The sequence below is a fragment of the Cornus florida genome, unplaced genomic scaffold (assembly GCF_030987335.1).
Source record: "Cornus florida cultivar Cherokee Brave unplaced genomic scaffold, ASM3098733v1 CherokeeBrave_3.0.0_Hap2_Chr06, whole genome shotgun sequence".
Lineage (NCBI taxonomy): Eukaryota > Viridiplantae > Streptophyta > Magnoliopsida > Cornales > Cornaceae > Cornus > Cornus florida.
The window spans coordinates 71,096,885-71,120,424 of NW_026775576.1; the positions used below are offsets into that span (position 1 = coordinate 71,096,885).

The window sequence follows — 23,540 nt, forward strand, 5'->3', positions numbered from 1 at the left end:
AGATAGTGCTACATTCTGCTGACCTAATCACCATCTTCATTAAAAAAAAATGACACAAATCTTCTTTTCTTAAATCTGGTCTATAACCTTTTTGCGAGTTCAAATTAAAGTAACAGATATACTACCAATCCTTACAAGCCTGTTTGGGTTTTGCATCTATTTGTACTTTAACCCTTTGGACAGGATTCGAGGGCTGATATCTTACTTGATGAAGACAAAAGTAAAGGATATATTCACTTGCATTACTTGATTCAATCTGTTGCTTGAACTTGTATGAATCATGAATGGATCATAGGCTAAAACTAAATCATCTGAGAGTGAAAATGTGCATAGCACATAAGATGAAGAATCTGTCTTCCAGATATGTGTTGTACAGGCTATGAGTTACATACAGCAACAATCTAGGTGATAACAAATTAAGAAGATCATAACATGGTATCAACAACTGTGACAGTTTTAAAAAAGAAGTAAGCTCATGTATAGCATCATCTGGACCTAAACCTTTTGCTTGTTGCTTCCCGAACTCTTTTCTCACCACTTGTATTATAATCAGAAGTCAACATAAAAAATGGTTAATTATTTGATCTTTTAATTGCCTAGGGAAGACAACAATTTCCTTTTTGGTTTCAATACATTTTAATATGTTTCAGTATTACATTTCCCTGTGATTTACTATTGGTTAGGGTACATTATTAGCCCTACAACGGAGCATTAGCTGATGAACAACCTCGAATATTTTAAACATTACATAAACCCTCATATTGTTTGGAAAACCATGCTAGCATCTTGAGTTTTTAGAAGTGGCCTAAAAAACCTGTAATTTGCTTTATCCGGAATGCAAAGGAAAGTACTTATGTAAAGCACCAGGTATAGTCCAAAGTATTTCTGCCAAACAATAGAGTGTTTTGAGTAATGTTCAAAACAGTAGGGTACTTGCAAGCATCACTTCCAGGTAAATTACCCACTTAATTAATCATCGAGAGATAATATTGACATGAAATGTGACTTGACAATACTCAAATGAATACTTCGCCTTATAGCAAGTAGAATCAACCTCTTCTCTTCTTCTTTTTTTATTTTTCTTTTTCTAACTTTTTTGATAAATAAATACATGAAGTTTTCTACTTTAGGAGTCCCTTTAACAGCACAATGACCAGCACGGAGTTGAATTTTTATACACTAGTATAATTTCAATGTTTAAATTTCACATTAAAAATAAATAAATAAAATAAATTAAAATAAAAATGGAATAGAAGTGTTGCATCTATATGAAAAAGCTTGCCAACTAGTCCCAGTAGTTGCTTCAAATTGCACACTAAAAACTGAGGTGTTTCACTCAAACATTAGCCTCTTCTATACTAACAATAAGATGAAACAAAATATTGATAATATATAGGGAAAGCTATAATGCTTCTTCTAGCTGTTTATAATCATTAACAACAGCAAAGCAGGGTACTTGTAACAGAAACATTGTTGCTTTCAACTTGATCAAGAGTAAATATTTGTATTATAACAGTGTAATCATTTATCAAGAATGGAGATTCCGCTGACAAGAACAAACCAAGAAAGTTTGGAACTCCTACCTGGAAGAACCTTCCATCACATTAAGTAAACAAAATCATCACTACTAGATCAAGTAAACGTTGTTCAAACCGTTGGCTTCACAGCATCAATATCTGAAGTTTGTCCTGCAAATTAATCAGCTCCTCCTGGAATGACATTGTCTGGTAACAGCATACCAAATTAATAAATACAGCAATCTTTTTAAGGAAATAAATTAGTATGAAAAATAAATAGTTTTCCCTTACTTTCTCCAACAAAAAGTCCTCAACTTTTGGATGATGATAAGCTTTTCAGCTGTAAAATCACTGTCCAACACATTGTTTTGCTAGATGGTTAGCCAGCTGAAATTTATCAAAAACTAGTGGCTGCCAAACAATAAATAGGTGTAATTACCTGTTGAAAAACAAGGTATGTAAATAAATGACCTCGAGAAAGTTCATTGTTTCTGAATGTGATACTTGGACCTGCATGGTGACCAGAAAAAAAAAAAAAAAAAAAAAAAAAAAATGTGATTGCATAGCAGAGCACAGAAATTTAGTGACCAGAACAATAAGAGAATTCCATGCCTGGAAGAGTTAAAAAATTAAATAAAATAAATTGGCTGCACTTACAAAAGTATGTTAAGGGCAAAGAAGTAGATTTATTAGAGCAATCAAACAATATTTAAAATAATTTGCTCTCTCCAGATGTGCAAAGATGTGAAAGAGTGCCATGAAATATCAAAGGGGAAGCTACTTATTCTGGATTAAGTGAGAGATGTACAGTTGCACAAGCACCCTATGAATTTAGGTTATGACAAGAAAAACTTGGTGAGACAGGGTTTGTGTCTGTCACCAAATCCAAATTTAAGGTTATGTTAGAATGGTTTTACTAAGTTGAGAGATCAGAATACCAGTAAAAATGAATAACAGATAATAAATTGTTGCATTTATTGCTAGAAAATAACACTATCCCAATATATTTTATGTAGGAATTCTGATATTGTTTTAAAAGAGCCAAAGATATAAAAACAATCATAATCAAATTAGAATTTAAGTATAGAATTTGGAATGGAGCAGGATTTTTCTAGATAAACTGCAAATTTAGAGTAATCGTGAAATGGAACTTAGTGGAGTAACACCACCCAAGGACTAGCAATCACACAACATATTCAAGAAATATTAACATGCACCCACATATTGTAGAGTTGCACAAACTTCAGCCTCTGCATAAGTAAAGGAGACTCTTTAAACATAAAGATAAGAAAACTGGACGATGTTTGACTACCAACTTATGAGTAATGTCAAGAACACGTATATGATAAAGAAAAAATATAAAAATAAAGATAAAAATGGTTAATTTCTGAACTAGGATCCGAAATAGGATTATATTGTAGCAAAATTAAATCTATGATTTGATTAAATTAATCATAATATTACAACACATGAATGCGAAATTACAAAGGTACCAATTATCAACACCATATAATGCGCAGATAGAGAACTCTAGACAATATCATGGACCAATACTGAGTACTGAGCCAACCATCAGCCATCCTTGCCATTGTTGTCATTCCCAATCTTCTTGTTCATCTTGATCATATTCTGTCTCTTCAAGATCAACTTCCCCTTGTACCCATTCTGCTGCTACTTCACCATTCTATTCTTCTTAAAAATATCTTCCAGGTGTTTTTAACATCAGTTTTGAAAGACACTCATTTTACTTCTTAAAGTTGCGCCAAAGATAGCTACCCACGTCCTTGTATGAAGTCGCTTCTCACTTTTCACCTTAAAACTCTGCCAGAGATGCCACTCTGATCACTGGATAAAAGTATCTCTGGCCAAATGTCTAAGCATGAAATTTCAACTTTGGAAATAAACCCATTTCTCAGATAGCCAGTAACCAATGTTTTGCAGCTCATCAAGGTAGTCAAGAAAATGGGAACTCTGCTTTTTTCCAATCTCATCTTCAAATAAGGTAAGGGTGAAGTAAACAAGACAAAGTCATCCAGCTGCTTCATCTTGAGCTAGGTCCCCTTTTCCAGTGATCTGTCACTTTTAGCAGATGTCAAATTAACTTCTATTATTAACTATCGACGAAGTAAGACAGTTCATCATGCACAGATTTGATTATTTTTATGTACTCCAGATGCACTTTCAATTTGGTATAAGAAACATTAGGTTAATTGGCCAAACTTTTGCCTATTATAGTGCTACAGAAGTTGCCTCCACTTATACATTAGGTCAATTTGTCCTATGTTAGAAGCTAGTAACATAAGAAAAATATCAATGTCTCATAGTCTTAAAGAAACTAGCTTCTCTAACAATTCAATCGCCTTCCTATTCCAGGCCCATATGCAAAGAAACGCCTCCCAGCTATTAAGTACAATAATGAATCTGCCTTATGTATATCGGGATCTCAGTTATTGGCATGAAGTACATGGAGGTTAAGATTGAAGACACTGTCGAGAAGGTTTTTATGTTCTTTAAATGGTAAAAATATATATATATATATACACACACACACACACACATATGTTCGTATGTATGTATGTATGCAAGTATGTATACAAGAGAACCTCCCTAAGTAGAGAGAAAAATCTATACCTGGATTCCTTGCTTGGCTGAATTACTGCCAAACATGACACATGTAATGATGCCAGCCCACTTCCCTTTGACAAGGAAATTAGCCAAAGAAGGAGGTAATGTAATTAGGCTCCCTTGAATGTACCTTTTCTCCTCTGGATGAGTCCATTCATCAAAGTGATATAAGTGGATTTACTTATGGGAATACCCTTCTGGATCAGTTCGTTAACCATATGCATAGCATCCTTGTATCTCCCTTTAGTACAAAACTCTTTTATCTGATCTGTATAAGTTACATAACTTGAATCTGATTCATCCGGAGTTTCCCTAGTAACCACATCTTGCTCCTCATCCATTTGTAAAGGCTGCTCAGATAATTTTCCCATCTCACCCACTTTTGACATTAACTCCTCTGCTTCCTTGATCCTCCCAGCATTGGTAAGCGCTTGGAGAATAGCATTATATGTATAATGATCAGGCCCTAGTTTCTTTACCTGCATTTCTACAACAAGACCCAAAGCATCCTCAAGTCTCCCTTCCTTGCATAAGGCTGTTATCAATGTGTTGTAGGTTACAGCATCAATGGTTTTACCTTTTGAAATCCAGGTGTTGAAGAGCTTAATACCTTTTTCAAGCATCCCCTCTCTACAAAGGCCACGAAGAAGAATATTACATGTGTAGACATCAGGCTTAAATGAATTCTCGACCATTTTATTGTGAAACTGAAATGCTTTCTCAACATTTCCCTCCCAGCAGTACCCATGAATAATTGTGTTGTAAGTGGTTTCATCAGGCACCAACCCATTTTCCATAAGTTCATTCAACTTAGTTACTGCTTGCTCAGTTTTTCCCAACTTGCAGAGCCCTCCAATAACGGAGTTATAAGTGACAATGCTCGGAATGATCTCCCTTTCCTTCATCTCATCCCAAAGCTTCATAGCTTTGTCTCCATTTTCATCCTTGAAAAACCCCACCATCAATGTTCCATAGGTTACTTCATCAACAATATACCCTCGCTTATTTGCACGGGCAAGTAACTCGTAGGCTTCATTAAGCTTTCTCTCCCCGCAAAGAGTGTGGAGAAAAGTATTGAGGGTTACAGTATCCATCTTCAAACCTTTGCCACCCATTTTATTCATCATATTAAAGGCTTCCCCCACTTTACCTGCTTTACAGTACCCATTTATCAAAGTATTGTAAGTAACACAATCTGGGGAAAACCCACTTTCTTCCATCTTTCGAAAAGCATCACCAGCTTCATCCATCTTTCCTTCCTTACAATACCACTTAATCATTATATTGTGAGTGACCTCATTCTGTTTCACTCCTTTCTCATTCATTTCGTCAAGCAACTTGAACGCCTCGGATTCATTTTTCCACTCAAGGGACCCATTGATCAATGTATTATAAGTAACCACATCGGCGAACAATTTCAAATTTTCCATCTCATTTTTAAGCTTAAAAGCCTCTTCAATCTTTCCCTCACTACACATCCCATTAATCAAAGTATTGTAAGTCCACATATCCGGCACAAAATTATTCTGCATCATCAAGTCAATAACATTAGCAGCTTCCTTCAACCACCCCATTTTACAATACCCATAGACCAAAATATTATAAGTGTTCTTGTTCGGCAACAACCCAGTATTCTTCATGTGCATCAACAAATCACGAACATCATTTAACCTACCTTTCTTACAAAAGAAATCCAATAACGTATTATAAGTAACATTATCAGGCAAACAACCGTATTCATCCATTCGGTTCAACAATTCCATAGCATCTCCAAACTTATTTTCTAAACAATACCCTTTAATCAATATGTTAAATGTGTTCGCATTTGGGACAACCCCAAGTTGAATTACATCACAAAATATTTCCCTAGAAAATGAAACCGAATGCGAAGATGGGTACTTTACCAACGAATTGAGGAGCACATTGCACGTCTGAGTATTTGGGCGAAGCCGGAGCCGCTTCATTTTCTTGAAAACCTGCAGCGCAAGGTGTGGCCGACCCAATTGAACATATGCACCAATCGCAGTGTCAAGCAGGGCTCTCGATTGCCTAGGGAACGACGCCGAGGGGTGTAGGAGGGACCGGTGGAGGTCGTGGTGGCGATCGGTGGCGATGAACTTGAGAAGAAGCGACTTGGCGTCGGTGAATTTATTATGGCTGAAGAGGGAAGCGAGCAGAGTGAGCAGAGAAGGTAGGGTTTGAGTGGGATTGTGGAGAGAGAAAGTGGGTATGTGGTTCTGGGACCAATTGAAGAAAGAGAGGAGAGTGTTGGGGCGAGAAAATAGTGTTTGGGAGGAGATTATGGAGAGGATGATGGGTGGGGTGAGGTGGGGGATGAATCGGGTGAGAGCATGGAGTGAGGCTTTGTTGGAGGTGAGAATAGTAGTGATGTTTTGAACGATTTGAGGGTTCGTTAATGGAGATTTTGGGCCAAGTGGTGTTGAGGGATTCATTCTCTGGTTCTAGGGTTTTGACATGGAGTGAAGAGAGGAGAAGAGAAGCTACTGAGAGAAACTAGAGAGAGAAATGAGAACTTTTTCTTTTTCTTTTTCTTTTCTTTTTTATTTTGGTATAATAAAAATTCTCGAGACGCCGTCGTTTTTATGGGACACTGAGTCTGATGGAATCACAACCGTTGACTTTCTTATCCATCACTGTTAACGAACGGCTAAAAATTCTCCAACTCCAACCTGAAATTTGCGGGAATATGTTCGATATATATGTATATACATATATATATATAGATATATGTCCATTAAATAGTAAATTTGTTCATATTCCCTCTCAAGAGATGGAATTCTCCGGCGGTACAACGCCACCGCTTGCGGTGGTGGAGCTCAAACCCATCGAAGCAACTCCGGAGACCTTCGAGGAGTTTGGTCAAGTGATTGAGGCATCGCCGGACGGCGACGAGTTCGGACCTCGAGATGCCCAATTAGACCTCAGTAAAGGAATCCCAAGGTCCTCTCTCTCTCTCTCCTAGGGATTTTTGTTTCGTATACACACATACGTCTTCCACAAACTTGCACATGCTTATTTTGATCAGATTTGAGTCAGTATTAGAAGTTTTTCAATACAAATAGTTATATTGGTTAGATTGCTGAGTTTACTTATTGGACCATAGAGCTTTTGCTAGTCAACAGTTCGGTATTACTAAAGTTATCATAATTATTGAAATTTCTTGTTGAATTTATTAGTTCAAAATTTTTGAATTTTTTCTTGATTTTTTTTAGTTCTTCAAATTTTGTGGCCTTCCAGCTGAATTTTGTCCTCCATTTCATCAAACACCACATTCAGTTCCACATTCAGCCAAATTTGCACATATTAATGATGTTTTATCATATATGTGAAAGTAGAATGAAAAATATATGCGGACGTTTTCCAGTGGTGATTGATTGCACTAGACATTTAAAGACAGGTTCTCTTTGTTAGCATTGTATTGACAAGAACACCGGCAAAATGAAATAATAAATAACCATGATCATATGCACACAAGTCACAACCCTAGGCCTGTGCTCTATTGATCCTTAACATGGATTCGTGTCCATCATGCTGTTACTTACTTATAGCTAATGCAATCAAATCATTTTTCTTACTAAGGTTTAGTAAGGAGTTCCTATCGATAAAAAAAGAAAGAGAAAGTTGAATAAGGAGTTCTCGGTATTGAATATATGCAATTTTTTTAGGTTCTACATTATGCATCTTGAAGATCGGCCGCTCAAGTTCTCTACAATAACACATCATGCAAGTGTGACCCAGTGTTTAGGTTCAATTGGTGGCCATGTTTGGTATCTTGGAGTTGCAAAGCAATCCATACTAGACCCGAATGAAATTAAGGGCAACAGGGATGTGGATGTTGTTCAGTCAAACTGTGGTCATTTTTATGTGCCGCCTGCTGTAGGTGATGTGCGTGTTTTCAAAATTGTGGGTCCCAAGTTTTTGAAGCTGAATCGAGGTACATGGCATGCTGGGCCGTTGTTTAAGGCGGATGAGATGGACTTCTACAATCTGGAATTGAGCAATACCAATGTGAGCACTTCTCACTCTCCACTAATTTTAGATGTTATATGCCTTTGTGTATTTGCATTAATCCTAAAATCACTCACTTCTGACACTTAATTTAGTTCATGGTGTCCCATATTTGAATAACTAATCCACACTACCTTTCTGGAGGATTTAGATGAAATTCAATTGAAAGGATGGTTGATGTCCTTCATATACAGTCATGATAACAGAAAAAAGAAAGGTTTTATGGTGCTTGTCTGCCAATGCAAAATGGGAGGGGTAAATTGGGTCTTTGGTATTACTTACAAAGTGGCAACCCTTAAACTAGAATCCACATGTTAGCAGTTGCCAATACGAGCTTTTATCATTGCACCAGGCGATGATAAAGGACCTCCATCAGTTATGACCTTGAGGAAGCTGAATTTGTGATGTCAAATCTTGTTACCCCACCCAATTAGGTGCATATTTGTCAATTTATTTGGATCTTTAGGGGTGTGTATATATATATATATATATTAAAATCACTGTGCTTTAGATTTGAGCTACATGAGGTGGTTGTGAGTGCCACAACTTTCCAATTAGGCAGTATTTTGAGTATTAATGCATTATAATTGGATTTCATTCAAGGAGAAAAGTTAGCTGCTACTGCATTTTTTGTGTTGAGCTGTGTGATACTGACTTGAAATAAGATTTTCTCATTAGAATGTCTGAACTTAATAAGAATTACTTGTATATTAATTCTATATGAAAAATATTAATCCACTTTTATATTGAATGAATGACAAAACAAGATTCATGTTTCTAATCCCGACTGTTTGGACGAGTCTTTATTGAGCTCACTGGAGCTGTTTGTGGTTAAAGCTTCATGTGGCTACAGTTTCCTGTAGGTTGATTGATTATTGACCATATCTTGCAATTCTTACTTGCATGTACACACTTGTAAACATGTAAAATTATATAATTACAGCCAGCATGCTATAATTTTATTCAGCTCATTACATATCTCTGCCTTGGATTATTCTATTCACGCATTGGATAAGTATCTAGGCCATAATCACCTAGAGGGAATTTATATATTAGTTAAACCACGGTAACAGTGGTATACGTGTGACAAATTAGTATAATTCGTGAATGAGACAATATTGGACTCAAAATTTTTGCTACATATTGATCAAGTAAAAATTCTTGTTTCATTAGAAACATTCAATGTAGGCTGGGAATATTAAATGAAATTGTGTGGACAAAGCAAGTGTAGGTGTATATTTGTATTCTGTTTTAGCTCCTTTTAGTATACATAAATCTAATCTTCATTAAAACGTGAATAAATTTTACATACGCCTCCCTCTTTAAAAATTCAATGGATTAATCTTTCTTGCTGGATTGATTCTTCATTGCAAATTTCCCTGTAGAGAAGGTTGACCTGGAGTCCTTAGCTGTTCCCCCTCCCTTTTCCCTTCCTTGAAGATAGAATAATCACTAAGCATTGTTTCCTCTGCAGATTTTAGTGGGAATGAGAGTTTCGTTTTGAACCTGATCTCCCAATTGCTGTTGACAAATTCTTATGACCTGTTTCTGATCATTGAGAAAATCTTGGCTCTCTCACTGACCATTGTCCTGAGAAAATTATGGCTTAAACTACTAATAATAGGTGTGGTTAGTGGAGTGGAATAATTTTGGGAGTCAGTTGCTATAATGTCTAACTGAGAAGAACCAAAATACAATCTAGAAAGGATGAAACACCAGTAGCTACTCAGCAGAGCACCTTAAGAGCATTGTTTATCCACTTATGGGGTTGGTCCCGTGTCATGTAGTGTAATTTTGTTAGCTATACGTATTTGAACAAATAGCCAGATCTGCTTGATATGAATTCTACAACAAATCTGGTTAAGCCAGTTTTATTGATTGTTTCAGAAGCTATTGCCACATGTGACCGCGCTCATGCATCACCAAAATCACAGGAGAATAGATAAGAAATATAACTCAAGTCAACTAGGCCTTGAATTTTAACCTCTTGGAGTGGGGTACAGTGAACATGAAATCCATTTTGGTTGTAGGGCCACGTCCTGTTAGATTATAGTTCATGGTATTGTCTCACTGCCACGCATTTCCTTTTGGCCTTTATGTTTTCCTTGTTCCACCTTTAGCGCAATCAAATGATTCGTCATTTCATGTGCATCGAGTCATTTACTAAGACCAAACCATTTTGAAGGAGTCCCCTTCATCTTCTGAATTGGTGCTGTAACAAGCTTCTCGAAAAATGAATTTCAATTGCTATGGGAAAATGAAAGAACATTGTAGGAGAAAAAGAACAGGTACAAGCTAGCTAGCTTTACTCTGATGCTTCAGAGTGAGAATTTGAGTTTAATTGCTTGATTTGTGCTGTTGGGAGACTTTTGAGATATATTTGATTCAAAATATTTGTGGATTAACATGAAGGAAACAGATGGTTCTACTAATGAAGCATCTGGCTGAATAATAAATTACTATAGTTGAGTAGTCAGATGCAAAGTATTCCCATTTACAAATTGTTAGTTGCTCTCTGATTCGGATTTGAAAGTAATTTACTTCCTCTTTGAACAAGAAAACTAAATAATGTTTTCAGAAGTAACAAAACTACTTCGAACATGCAAAGTAAATGAGGCCTTAAGTATTGGCAAAAGTTGGATCTGGACTCAGTTCATCCCTTTGCAACACCTGAGAGTGACAAGACCAGTCCTAAGCATTATAATTGGCTAATATGTTGGCTAATCTAACATGACCTACAGTGGAATTTACATCCTAAAACCATACATATGTGATCTGTCCATCAACTGTTTTCTAAAAGCACCTCTAAAGAGTGTTTTCATACATAACAAATATGTGTTTTTTTTAATGAAAGTTCAAGCAAACACACACACACTATATATGTATTATGCCTCCACCAAGGCTCGAACACTCAACCTCCCCATTTGGGAAGGGGAGCTTATACCATGTAGGCTTGTGATATGATTTGCTTCTTTGTGTAGGTGGTGGATCACACAACGCATAACTTCAAGAAGAAAAATGGGGTGGTCTTTCTGTTGGATGAGTAGTTAATTTTTTCCTTCAGTGTTTCACATTTGAAGTCATTTCAGATGCTACTTTGTACTATAGAATGAAAGCTAAATACGTTACATGATTGATTTAGGATTGAAAATAGTGTTTTGCTCATAAGCTGGTACTATAGATTGAAAATAGCATTTTGCTCCTAAGCTGATGCTATCAGCCTATATAGTTAAAGTTAAAGCATGTTGGGGGTCAATTACTGCATACTCATCCTATTCTGCTGTTTATTTATGCTCCTTTTCTCTGTGTTATTTGTATGGTCTTTACGGTTTTGGATTTCTTCTTCTTCTTATTTTTTCTTTTCTTTTCTGGCTTGAATATGGGTGTTTTGTTAGGAAGAGTGCGGGCAAATTTCATAAGAGAACTGTTGACAAAACCGTGCTAAGTATGAGTCATAAGAGAACAGTGACGCAGCAGGATCGAGTAGGATTTAGCTTGGTTAAATAGCTAGTGATTGCCCTCCTGAACGTAGGTGACCATATGCAGTAACTGAACCTAATGGATGATTTTGGCAGTTTGGACATTGAAAAATGTTTTATGGAGTTCGACAACGATTTTAAAAGTAGAGAAAACATGGGGATTATAACTTGCAAGGATCTCTATCCATGAAAGTTAAAAGAGGATAGGTTCCCGTCAAAACAATGAAGAGGGGATCAATCCCTTTGAGGTGAGGATCGATTCCCTCGAGTTAGGATGATTGATATTCTAATGATTGTGATTAGGAGAATAATTATGAATGTACAGAAGAGACAGCGAGAGAACTAAATTGCTACTTTCTTGCATTATGATTTACACATAATACTTCCTCCACCTGATGAGAACTTACCTTGAGATTCTTGTGATATTTTGCCAAAATAGTGTAAAATAAAAAAAAAAAAACTCTCTATTGTAATAAGATGAACTACTGATGGACCCTTGCTTTACCAAAATTAGTGCTTCTTGTTTTATCACGGAATTTCTTTGTAGAATGCAGTGAGAAAATCTGTCCTTGACAAAGAAGAATATATGTGAAAACCACTTGGGCATCTCTTCCTTCTGAAATTGCTGGGATTTTGAGCACCCGTTATCTTTCTTCATCCTCGTCTCCTAAATGTGACTCGGTCTAATAATCGTACATTGGGTTCATTCGAGCCGTGAGCACCCAATATCTATTCCATTTGTATTTCCTTGACCAGTTGCATCTCAAGATGAGAATTTGTGGTAGATATTGACATTTGTGCCGAACATTATGACAAACAAGGTAGTAAAATATATTAAAGATAATATATATATATATATATGTATATCTTTAGCTTATGAGTTGTGTTGAATGATTCGGAAATAACTCAAGTTGAGTTGATGTGTAACTTTCGAATGTATACATGAGCCTAAGTTGATTGATTATGAGCTGAGGTGTTAAAAGAACATCCGTAGAGCATCTTGGGTGCAATCAAAAGTAGAGAATATTTGTATAAAGTTGAGCAAAGGAGAGTCGGTGTGAGTAAAAAGTGAAGTAACAAAATTATGGATCCCATCAGTTGTTCTCTGTTGTATTGTCCACTGTAGGAGAATGTTATAGACTATAATCCATTTTGACACCATTGTTTAATCATGGGTTGTTCATGTTTTTGTCTTTTTCTCTCACATCACTTTTAAATTAATTATATAATAATAAAGTAGACAATGAAAATATGAGTTCCAAACGGTATAACATAATCTAAAATGCATATCTATCTACTTTTTTAAAATATGCTTACTTGGCACTCTATTATTTTAAAAGTAGGTAGATAGTATGCTTATTCCACACCGGATGCTCTAAACAATTAATTTTGTGAGCTTGATTTCTTTTCTTTTTTTAACTCTACTTTTATGATTTAAGCAGAAAATATAATTTATAATAATCAACAAATAAAAAAAACCCAACAACTCTCATTGTCATTTTCCATTTTATAATTATATACGAGTGTTTTATTTTTATTTTTATAAAAATTGTAAAACGTATAAATAACTCAATTTGGTTGCTCAAATGATGTCTACGCCATTCACGTTGCAATTTATAAACTAAGTACACAGGTTAAATGTATTGTTGTTAAAAAATCTCCATTTATTATTCATAATTAATTAATGAATTAAGCCTTCTCAAATTCAAATTTTCAATCTGCAATTCTTCACCTTTATTATTTATACCTGCATCCTATTCTGATGGACAGGTAGGATGGTTAAAATTCATTTAAATATTTACATATTTACAAATCCTCTACAATCTTCTTTAATTTACTAATTTGAACAAACTTTTCAAAATCTTAAAATTTTCATCTCTCTACAACATTTCATACTTTCTTATTATTTTTAAAATTTTATATTATTAAAGAAAAAATATATAAGTTATAATAATAAAAAATAGTTTATATGTGGTCAAATTTTTATTGGTGAAATTATATATATATATATATATATATATATATATATATATATAACAAACATATATTTTTCCATTTTTGTATTTTGTACTGGATTTTTTTAATGTTTTTAAACCAAAAGAGAAAATTATACATGTACCCGTAAACATATTTTTTCACCAAGGTATTTTATAACTACAATAGGCCACAAGAATATATATATATGTACATAACCTCGTGGTTTCAAAATCTCCATTTATTATTCACAATTAATTGATCAATTAAGTTTCGTCTTCTCAAATTCAAATTTTCACTCTGATTTCTACACCGTCTGCTATACCTTCTATTTGCTTCTATATATACATACATACATATATGATATATGTGTGTGTTTGTGTGTGTGTGTGTGTATATATATATCCAAATTGGCTTCAATTTTGATGTATGATCAACTTATTGCAATGGACGAAGGTGGTAGTAAGAAGAATGTTGAAGCAGAAAAGCTTCCACTGATAGATATTTTGTCAGAGGACGATTTTCTTGTAGCGTCTCCCTTCCGTGATGATACTCCGGAGGACTTTCGACTTTCAGGTGCTCTTAATCTTCCTTCTTCTCCCTCTATAATTATTGTGTGTATATATGTCTATATTTGTGTAATTGGGCAAAAAAATTAAAATGGAGCAGATGTAATTGGGCAAAGAGAACAGAAGCTTCTTGTATCTTCTGAATCAATGGAGCCAGGAAGAGCAATTAACTTTCGCAAAAGTTTAGCTTGGGATAGTGCCTTCTTCACTTGTGCAGGTATGCTTTTGTGTCCATAGAAAACCCACAATGTTTAGTTAGTATCATCAATCATATATATATATATATATATAGAAAGTTCAAGCAAACGAACAAACCCCCGCAATATTAACACTAATTAGGCTCCAAATGTAGTATATTTTTTTCGAAAAAGATTTTTCTTTTTCAGGTTTTCTTTTTTTATTAATATTTTTACTTTTTCAGTGCTCGGCAAAGGTTTAGGTTGAGGTGGAGTCCATCTGGCGTGTAAAATAACTTGCTGAAAATTAAACAAGAAAATAAAAAATAAAAATAAAAAAATCTGAAAAAGATTTTAAATCCAAACAAACAAAAGCCTAAACCTCAAAGAGAGGAGAGATCGTAACATCATCAGGAGGGCTAATGCACATTGGTAATCCCATATAACATTGAGGCAAGAGAAGCAACCAAAATTATCATAGGATGAAGCTGTTAGAAATTATTTTTAAAAAAAATTAAACATAATAGGTGAGATGACAAGTAATAGAAAAGAATAAAAAATGAGAATTCGCGGGTGTCCGACTCCATTCATATAGTGATTAATACGAGGATGATGACTATGAATCAAATACAATATTGCCTCATTTCATAAATTTGCAGTAAGTTGTAAATTCTAAGTAATAAACACTTTCTACTACTTAGGTGTTCTGGATCCTGAAGAGTTGCACATCATTAACAAAGGATTTGACAAAGCTACCACCCATATTTTACCTGGGATTCGAGAAGATGTGCGAGTGAGGCGTCCTGCTGACTCCGATTCTACATTCGACTGTGATGGTTTCTGTCTGGAAAGCACTGAGCTCGACATTTTTGAAGATATAAGAGTGTCCAACATCCAGAGATCCAGTAAAACATCCATTGTTGCTAATACAGGCATACAGAATATCCACTGTAAGTATGCTGCAGTATCAGAACCTGCTCGATTCGTAACTTCGTACATTCATTTTGGGCTTTCTTGTATGAATGCAGTTCAGTCCTGCCATGATTATTTAATCAGGAGATAGCAAAGATTTCATTGAATGATCGTGTATATATGTGCCGTGAGTCTAAAACTGGCTTTTTAGGCTTACTGTCATATTTTTAGAGGTTCATAAAATTTTTGCTCAATAATGTGGTGGCTTCTTTTTCTTCAGCATTAAAGAAATTGAAGGTTGGCTCTGGAATGGTATGTGTTAATGGATTGTAGCTTTTTCGTTGTAAAACTATTTGAATAATTCCAGAAGAAATGAAGTTCTCTTTTCAAATTTTAGGTGAATTCCATGCCAGCTTCAAGATTGCCAGGATCGGAGAAAACTAAGGAGGCTTCTCTTGGTCGACGAATTCTCAAGGTACGTGTCAATTGAGTAGAGTATGATGTTTGCTTCTTTTATACTGTATTTGTATTTTGTACCACACAATGCTTTATAGATGACAAGTTTGGCATTTGCTAAAATGGAAACAGAACTCCAGATTACGAATTAACTCACTTGAATTCATCATTGATCATGAAGCAGACAGCTAGAAGTGGAGAATCCAGTACGAACTCCCCCTCAACACGACGAACCAAAAGTGCTATGTTGGATGCATACAAAGCCAAAATGGAAAACATAACTGCAAAGTTTGGATCTGGTAAGAAAATTTTCTGTGGATATAGATTGGTTTTTTCACAAAAACTGAAGATTCTTTCTTCTGTTTCTAAATAGAATTTTGCATTAAATGGATGCGAATGTTACAGGTCAAAGCTCAATGGTGTTCAAGAAATCTGGTTTTGAGGACTCTTGTAGTCATGCCATTAGCTCTACACCATCCCCTAAACCATCTTCTTCAGTTTCTTTCACTGGCGCCAACAATTTAACAATTTCTTGTTCTTCACCTGGCACGCCTGGTGGTGCTTCATCCTCTAAATCTTCCTCGAACTCTTTGAGAAGAAAAACATATTCCAGAAAAACTAAAATGGATGTATCTGTTTCAACCTCTAATACTCCTTCAAGATACTCCGCAAGAAGCAAAATCAGGTCGGAAAATCCTAGTCCTCTCTCAACGCATTATAAATCCATTTCCTCTTGCACTTCTCTTGCTAGCTCTATCGATGGTTGCTCCTCAGAATCATCATCATCGGCTTCCACTGCCAATCAAAGATCTAGCAATTCAAAGTCTATTCTTAATACTACTAGTAGAGGGCCACTACAGTTGCAGAATCACCCTCGTGATCAATCCTCTCTTCGTGAAGGAAGTCAATCCATTGTTTGTGTCCAAAACGCTTCAAGGGGAACCGATACTGTTGCAGCAAAATCAACAAGGGATTTCAAACCTTCAGGGCTTCGATTGCCATCACCGAAGATTGGATTCTTTGATGAGGTCAATTTTATTTCGTTTTTTGTTGATGAGTATATACCATTAGAAGTGTCATATTCCATCCCATTTTCCTTTTGAAGAGAGTATTTTTCAAGTGCATGAAATTTTTCTGGTTGTCAGGAGAAACACATGGTGCCAACAGTAAGAGGAAGTTCTCAGCTTGATTTTGAAGTACGAAGTGCTTTGCCTTGTATTGATAGGGATACAAAGAACAAAACGGATGATATGCTTCAACCAGCAAGAACTTTACTCGAGACTCTGCATATGAAGCCCGGTTCTCAGCAAACTGGAGTGCTACATCTTTCCTCGGGCATGAAGCCTAGGAATGCAGCACGATTTCAAGAGCTAGATAATGCTTCTAAAGTGTCCGGCACATCAAGGACCAAAAGAAATTGCTTAGACACCTCCCTAAAAGCTCAAATCGATACATCTCCTGCAGTGGACAGTGAGAAATGCTTGAAAACTAGAAAAGTGACTGCAGGAGGACTGGATGCAAGAAAATTTAGCCCACACTCTAGTTTGAGAGAAGAAAGGAAAGGAAATGGAGGGATTTTGAAGAATAAAACAATCATAGAGAGCAAATGGCACATCCGCTTAAGAGGCAATAAGATCAGTACCAACAAAGGTGAAACTGGTGTCCACAGTGAAGAAAGCAGCCAGAACCATCCTGAGAATGATCTGCATTTACTTCAAAAAACCGAAACAGAAAATTTATCTGATTTTGAAGATCAAGTTGATGGTTTAAGAAAATACTTAGAAGTCATTGATCTCAGCAAGGACTTGGTGACCGAGCACAAACGGAAAAGGGGTTGCTCTTACTCCCATTGTTATGACAATTCCCTTGAAAATAGAAGCACGCTCTATCTTCCCACAAGTGTTGAGTTTTTACCTCGCACAAGGACTCCATTGGCAGAGAAGAATTCTGTTTGCAATGGAGGTGGGGTGTTTGGTGGTTTAACAGAATCAACGACAGAAAAGGCGGCGGAGAAGGCGTCAGCTTTACCCTCTTCAGATAGCACTCAGAAGGAGAATAGCTGAGCCTTTCGAGCTCAATACAGGACTTTGGAGATTGGAGTAATGAATATGGACACGCATTGGAGATTGGATATGAGAAAACTTTCAGATTGCACATACTCTTGTCGATTCGAATGGAATATTAAACAAAAGAGGTCATTTCTTGAAATAAAAATCAGTAGTTTCATGATTTATTTGGAAATGCAATGAAAATGGCATAAACATCAGAAGGCTTTTAAACTTTTGTAGTCCGAATTGATGACTTTTCCATGTGTTTTGAGTTGTAGTTGTTCTATGTTTCATATATTTTCATTCTGATTGTGAATTTGTGAGATTGGTTAGTTGTGCAAAAGTCCACTCAGATGCTGGATTTGTATTTTGATTAGAACTCAGGTAAACTCTATTTTTTTTTTTTTTTTTTTTTTTTTTGGGTACAAAATTCAAAATGAAAAAGGTCGTCAACCCCAATACTGAGATGGTGGATTTGTATTTTGATTAGAACTCTGGTAAACTCTTTTTTTATTTTTTTTTTATTATTATTATTATTATTTTGGTACAAAATTCAAAATGAAAAAAGTAGTCAACCCCAATTATGAAAAATCAATTCAATATATTGATGCTATACTTAAATTTAAGATTGACCGACTCCATTATGTTATTGTTAGCAAATACCACTATTTTTTGTTTTGCAACTTCCTAATCATTCCTGCAGGAGATTCGGACCCAAACCTCATATTTCAATTTAAACCCAATAAAATTTCATAAATCTTTTAACGCTCTTGAATAGGATATTATCATTATTTTGATTTGCATACAAATGAGGTTCAAATCCAAGGGTTTTGTTAAGGTTTACTTCATTAAAGACAACAAAACCCAAAAAAAAATGAAGACCTGTCCTGGAGTCCTTTTTGTAGTCTAAACATGCCATTGAATGAAGTATATCACTTTTCCATTACCAAGAGTTGTGAGCGACTTCACTTTGGACACTTCAATGAGACCTGGTAGCTTATAAGTAACAAAACCGTCCACAACAACATAATAAATCAAATATGATGATCGTGGATTTTAAAGCAACCGAAATGAAATGATATTTGTGTGCCAAAATCACTCTTTGTAATTGTCTACCAAAAGCACTATGTAGAAGTGCAACATCTCCATCAAGATGACATAATAGTCAAGGAAAAAGAAATCAATATGGCATAGCAAATCAAGAGGTAAAGATAAGCTTTCCCAACAAAACCTAAGACCTGGGCTTCTCCTTTTTCTCTTTGAAGAGAGCAAGAAGGGACACTCCGGATACCTTAACAACCTTGAATCTGACCCCAGGAATATCTCCGACAGCATGCCCCTTCCGTCCAAACCCTGCAATCAGCACTTCATCCTGCAAACATCAAGTTCTCAAATAAAGTTATGCAAAGAGAGAAAATACTACGTGATTTTAGAAAAATAAAGCCTCAAACAAACTTCACTTGAATCAACCCTGAAATTCAATTTTCAAATGAAGTTATCCTCTGTTTAAAAATAAAACTGCATGCAGCATGCCACAAGGGAATAATAAATTTGTTGGTACACAAGATATGGATAAATGGAAAGGGAATTCATTCAATTTCAAGGACTACCTATATGGAAAAGTACTTTATTAAGCCATTAAAGATGATTTACACTAGTCTTCTCGAAGACTTACATTCTCCTCAATATAGTTTAAGCAACCATCATTGGGTACAAATGCAGCGATCTTCTTCCCATTCTTAATCAGCTGCACACGAGCACATTTTCTGATGGCAGAGTTCGGCTGCTTAGCCTCAATACCACTGCATAAATCAGTTAAGTGCTGTTAAGTTCCTAATTGATAAGTGACTTTAACATTATCATAATTATGGCCAACTAACTAAAGATACTTGACCGTTACACTTACATCTTTTCTAGGACAATGCCTTTTGCATGCGAAGACCCAGCAAATGGCTTCTTCCATTCATTTCCAAGATGGGACTTTTTATAAGCCTTGTCAGCCCACCTTTGCCTTCTACGGTGGGACTTCAGCTTACGCCCAGCTCCCATTCCACGTGTCTTTCTGCAATAATAACACACACACTATCTTGCATCATGTACCATTCACCAATCTAGCATTGATTAATAATCCATGACAAAAATACAAACCCATAAAGAAACAATATTCAAACGTACATTAATAAGTCACTTAACTTGATTTCATTGTGACTCGCAAATACGTGATTAAACCACTTAACTCTCTCGTTTAATTGTAAGTGTAACTCAAAACACAAACAAGGGTAATCCAATCAGTGATTTAAACTTTGGAACTTGCTCAAGTCTTTATACAATTCACTATTTACTGTCCCAACAACTCCTACTGCAGCTCCCACCAGAATCCAACAACATTAGAGGGAGAGACATGCATATACCCCTTCAGATGCTACGGTTATTTTCTAGAACCTTACCCATTAAAGGGTCTCCAATCAAACAATTATCATCAGCATTTACGAATCCAACAATCACTTCTCGTTGTTGAGTCATTCTCCCTCTCATTTTCCATCTAAATTATATAACACTGGTTTCTCATGGAACACAATTCACACAACAAGAATAATACAACTGCCGTTCATTGATAATATATAAATATATATACGTAGTATATATCACTCCAGTTCTGAGTCAGCTAACTGCCGTTTATTGAGCTCAAATTCTCACATAAAAACATACAGTTGCTCTGAAAAATTACACCTCCAGATAAAATGGTCAAGTTTTCACATGAATTTGAATTAAATAAGTATCAAAATATTTATCCAGGAGCAATTTTCCTTCGAAGCAAACAGAACCTAAAAGAAAATTTTGATCCAGAACTGGGGGAATAAATGCCTTGTATTTCAGCTACTCAGTTCTATAGGAACCCCAAAAACAGCTTAACAACGTCAAATCATTGAATTTATACATCCATTTACATTGGGAACTACAATAACGAAACACTCAGATATCCAAATTCATATCTTTTCATAGGAAATGATTAATTACATAATTGCATACTCAAATCGAAATGTCTAAACCGAGCATTCAAACAAACGTTGAGATCTCAGAAACTATCTAACATGTATGTGTGCGCACACGTGAATATATAAACAGAAGAGCAAGGGTTCTTACCCCATGGTTGCTGAAAGTAGATGTTCCTGGCCTGTGACAGACGATGCTAGCTCGAGTAAGCGAGAGAGAGAAGCCGCTCTATGAAACCCTAACCCTAAATTTGTTTTCGTGGAGATATATATATAGAGAGATATATACACTACAGTCTCTATGTACAGTATTTCTTCTGTAAGCATGTACACTTGCATAATATGACGAAAATGTCCCCAGGCTTCGGATGCTTAGAAAACGATCCGGTTCGGATTCGTCTGTTTGAAAAAAAGATCAAATTCGAGCTATTTAGTCGGATATTTAGTCGGTGGAGCTTGCCTGTGAGGATATTTTAAATAGCAATTTTTGTAATGGCACAATTATGGTTTTTTTAAGTAGAAATTATGTTTATATGCAATTTGTTAAATTATGCTAATTTAGTTTAAAATATTATGTTAAATAAAAATATATATATTTGGTTGAATACACATATTTTTGTTAAATAAAAATACAAAAATAAAATTAAAAAATAAAATTCATAGTTATGATTACACCCAAATATATATATATATATATATATATATATATATATATATTTGGTTGAAGAAATAAAAATGATAAGCCTTATTTTTTTTTTTTCATAAATGGTATAGATATGGATAAAGACTTTCAATTATTTGGTGATTGTTTTGTTTGGATATAATAGCTGTTAAAAAAATAAAAAAGACATAATAACAAAAATGAGTTAACATAATTAATCTCAAATATTTTTATAGGAAGAAATGGTTGTGTGCCACATCTGTTTTGCCTGCACGAAAATCTATATTTTGAAGAGTTAAAGTCATAAAATCACCTTCTATTTTCAAAATCGTGCATAAATTTTCAGTCGAATTAAAAAAAATCTCCAAAACTAGCAAAATTTATCAAGTGATCCCAAACTTGTGGTCGACTCGTTAAGGAGGTTGTTAAATGTCAAATTTGACCTTACTATTTAATATTAAATTAAGAGTTAATTTCATTGACCCCCCTTCAGATTTGGCCAAATATCACATTGAAACATTTTTCGAAAATAATTATCACTCACATTATAAACGTTTGTTCCGTTTTTCGCTTACATCCCAAAAGTTACTTTTCAGGTGTGTCAGATACTTTTTTGTATGTAAAATGATATTACTACCCTTCTAACTATATGTTAATTTAAATAAAAAAAAAAAAAAAGGTGTTGAAATGACTTAAATACCCTTTGACCTTCATTATATAAATTTATAATAATTCTTTATATATATATATATATATATAATAATTTTAAATTGGAGATGGGTGATAATTTTAAATTGGAGATGGGTGACCTTCATTCTCACTGGTATCACCTAATGAGTGCTTAAAGCGGGTAAGTGACCAGCCTAAGATCTATTTAGACTTGAAGGTTGGGAGGATACCACCAGTTTTCTCCACCTTTTCTGTGATACCCCCGGATTTCCGGATGCGGGTTGGCCAGGCCCACGCCCGATTACCCGAGGATATCAAAACAATTAGCAATTTAATGAACACAGAATACAATATAGAAAACAAGAATGAATAAAATTTTGCTGAAAAGAATCTAAAATGATAATCCAATAATTGAAAACCTCAGAATAAATAATTTCATTGATAATTAAAACTATTTTGATACAACTGATCCACCACGAATGGAAATCGTTCTCCAATTTATACAACTCGGGAATCCATCTAGTGGACCCCTAAAAATATCCAATGGTACTCAAAAGACTGGAACAAAACCCAAGTCTTAACATGAAATAAAATCCTACGCCATCAGTAGAGTGAATAACTGTATCTGCTCAGCACGATCAAGCTCTACAGCCCAGAACTGACGAACACCTGAAAAAAATAATAAAAGGGTGGGTCAGGCCCACTAGCAAGTTCTAATCTAACTGCAATCCATACAGTGACCCGATACGCAGATACACCATAGATACCTCACAATATCTATCTAGTCCATACATATATATATCCACACTATGGGACATTCACTGAACTACAGTAGGGGTCTCAACCTGAATAGAAGGCAACATGCGAATACGCACCCAAAGGTGGGCATGAGTACCTAGACCTAACAGGGTACACCCAACCTACTATAACCAGCTACACGTCCACTGCATATACGCACCCTAACCAACAAGTTTGAGACTCAAGCTCAACTCGTGGTACCATAAACATATATATCTAAACTCCGTTCCTAACCATTCACAAGAAATCCAATAAGTCATTCGGCGTATTCAACCGTACCGACTTATAAATATATAAGGAGGATTTATTTAACAACCCGTTCCCTTATTCCAAAATAGGCAGGACTGAGTATTTAAATCAGTCTGTCTCTAGTATGCCACCGTCCTATACCGGTGCATACAATCCACAAAGTCCATATAATTGATAGAACCAGTCATACTGTTCACCAATTAAAATCCATAAGGTAGGAATTAGAATTTTGAGCTAAACCATACCTAGTATGCCACCGTCCCATACCGGTGCATACCATCCTCCATATCCATGTAAATTACAACATTCAGAGGATAAGCAAGTAATTTACAATGCAAAACCAAACCCAGATAATTGACAGAATTTTAATGTGAGAATTCAGCAA

General features: G+C 35.3%; 5 protein-coding genes across 7 annotated transcripts; 3 read left to right on the forward strand and 2 right to left on the reverse strand.

Moving 5' to 3' along the window:
- Window positions 1-2,053: 2,053 nt before the first annotated feature.
- LOC132311953 (pentatricopeptide repeat-containing protein At2g16880) lies at window positions 2,054-6,699 on the reverse strand. Of its 2 annotated transcripts, none has more exons than XM_059810129.1 (2): window positions 4,149-6,699; window positions 2,054-3,590 (listed from the first exon to the last, which is right to left on the reverse strand). In XM_059810129.1, the coding sequence occupies exon 1, from the start codon at window positions 6,593-6,595 to the stop codon at window positions 4,253-4,255; it is 2,343 nt and encodes a 780-aa protein (XP_059666112.1). In that variant the 5' UTR covers window positions 6,596-6,699; the 3' UTR covers window positions 2,054-3,590; window positions 4,149-4,252. The 2 variants fall into 2 exon arrangements, with proteins under 2 accessions (XP_059666112.1, XP_059666113.1); XM_059810130.1 differs by having other exon boundaries at window positions 2,054-3,596.
- Window positions 6,700-6,878: 179 nt separating this feature from the next.
- LOC132311954 (uncharacterized) lies at window positions 6,879-12,496 on the forward strand. Of its 2 annotated transcripts, none has more exons than XM_059810133.1 (3): window positions 6,879-7,103; window positions 7,829-8,171; window positions 12,198-12,496. In XM_059810133.1, the coding sequence occupies exons 1-3, from the start codon at window positions 6,934-6,936 to the stop codon at window positions 12,240-12,242; spliced, it is 558 nt and encodes a 185-aa protein (XP_059666116.1). In that variant the 5' UTR covers window positions 6,879-6,933; the 3' UTR covers window positions 12,243-12,496. The 2 variants fall into 2 exon arrangements, with proteins under 2 accessions (XP_059666116.1, XP_059666115.1); XM_059810132.1 differs by lacking the exon at window positions 12,198-12,496 and adding an exon at window positions 11,153-11,482 and having other exon boundaries at window positions 6,880-7,103.
- A 1,251-nt stretch (window positions 12,497-13,747) lies between these two features.
- Window positions 13,748-15,439, forward strand: LOC132311956 (uncharacterized). Its single transcript, XM_059810135.1, has 3 exons — window positions 13,748-14,200; window positions 14,294-14,410; window positions 15,071-15,439. The coding sequence occupies exons 1-3, from the start codon at window positions 14,050-14,052 to the stop codon at window positions 15,430-15,432; spliced, it is 630 nt and encodes a 209-aa protein (XP_059666118.1). The 5' UTR covers window positions 13,748-14,049; the 3' UTR covers window positions 15,433-15,439.
- Window positions 15,440-15,474: 35 nt separating this feature from the next.
- On the forward strand, window positions 15,475-18,201 carry LOC132311955 (uncharacterized). Its single transcript, XM_059810134.1, has 5 exons — window positions 15,475-15,593; window positions 15,679-15,756; window positions 15,922-16,036; window positions 16,143-16,765; window positions 16,883-18,201. Exons 1-5 carry the CDS (start codon window positions 15,591-15,593, stop codon window positions 17,798-17,800), a joined length of 1,737 nt encoding a protein of 578 aa, XP_059666117.1. The 5' UTR covers window positions 15,475-15,590; the 3' UTR covers window positions 17,801-18,201.
- Window positions 18,202-18,839: 638 nt separating this feature from the next.
- LOC132311957 (small ribosomal subunit protein uS12) lies at window positions 18,840-21,071 on the reverse strand. The gene is made up of 4 exons (XM_059810136.1): window positions 20,930-21,071; window positions 19,692-19,847; window positions 19,461-19,587; window positions 18,840-19,157 (listed from the first exon to the last, which is right to left on the reverse strand). Exons 1-4 carry the CDS (start codon window positions 20,932-20,934, stop codon window positions 19,017-19,019), a joined length of 429 nt encoding a protein of 142 aa, XP_059666119.1. The 5' UTR covers window positions 20,935-21,071; the 3' UTR covers window positions 18,840-19,016.
- Between the last annotated feature and the right edge of the window lie 2,469 nt (window positions 21,072-23,540).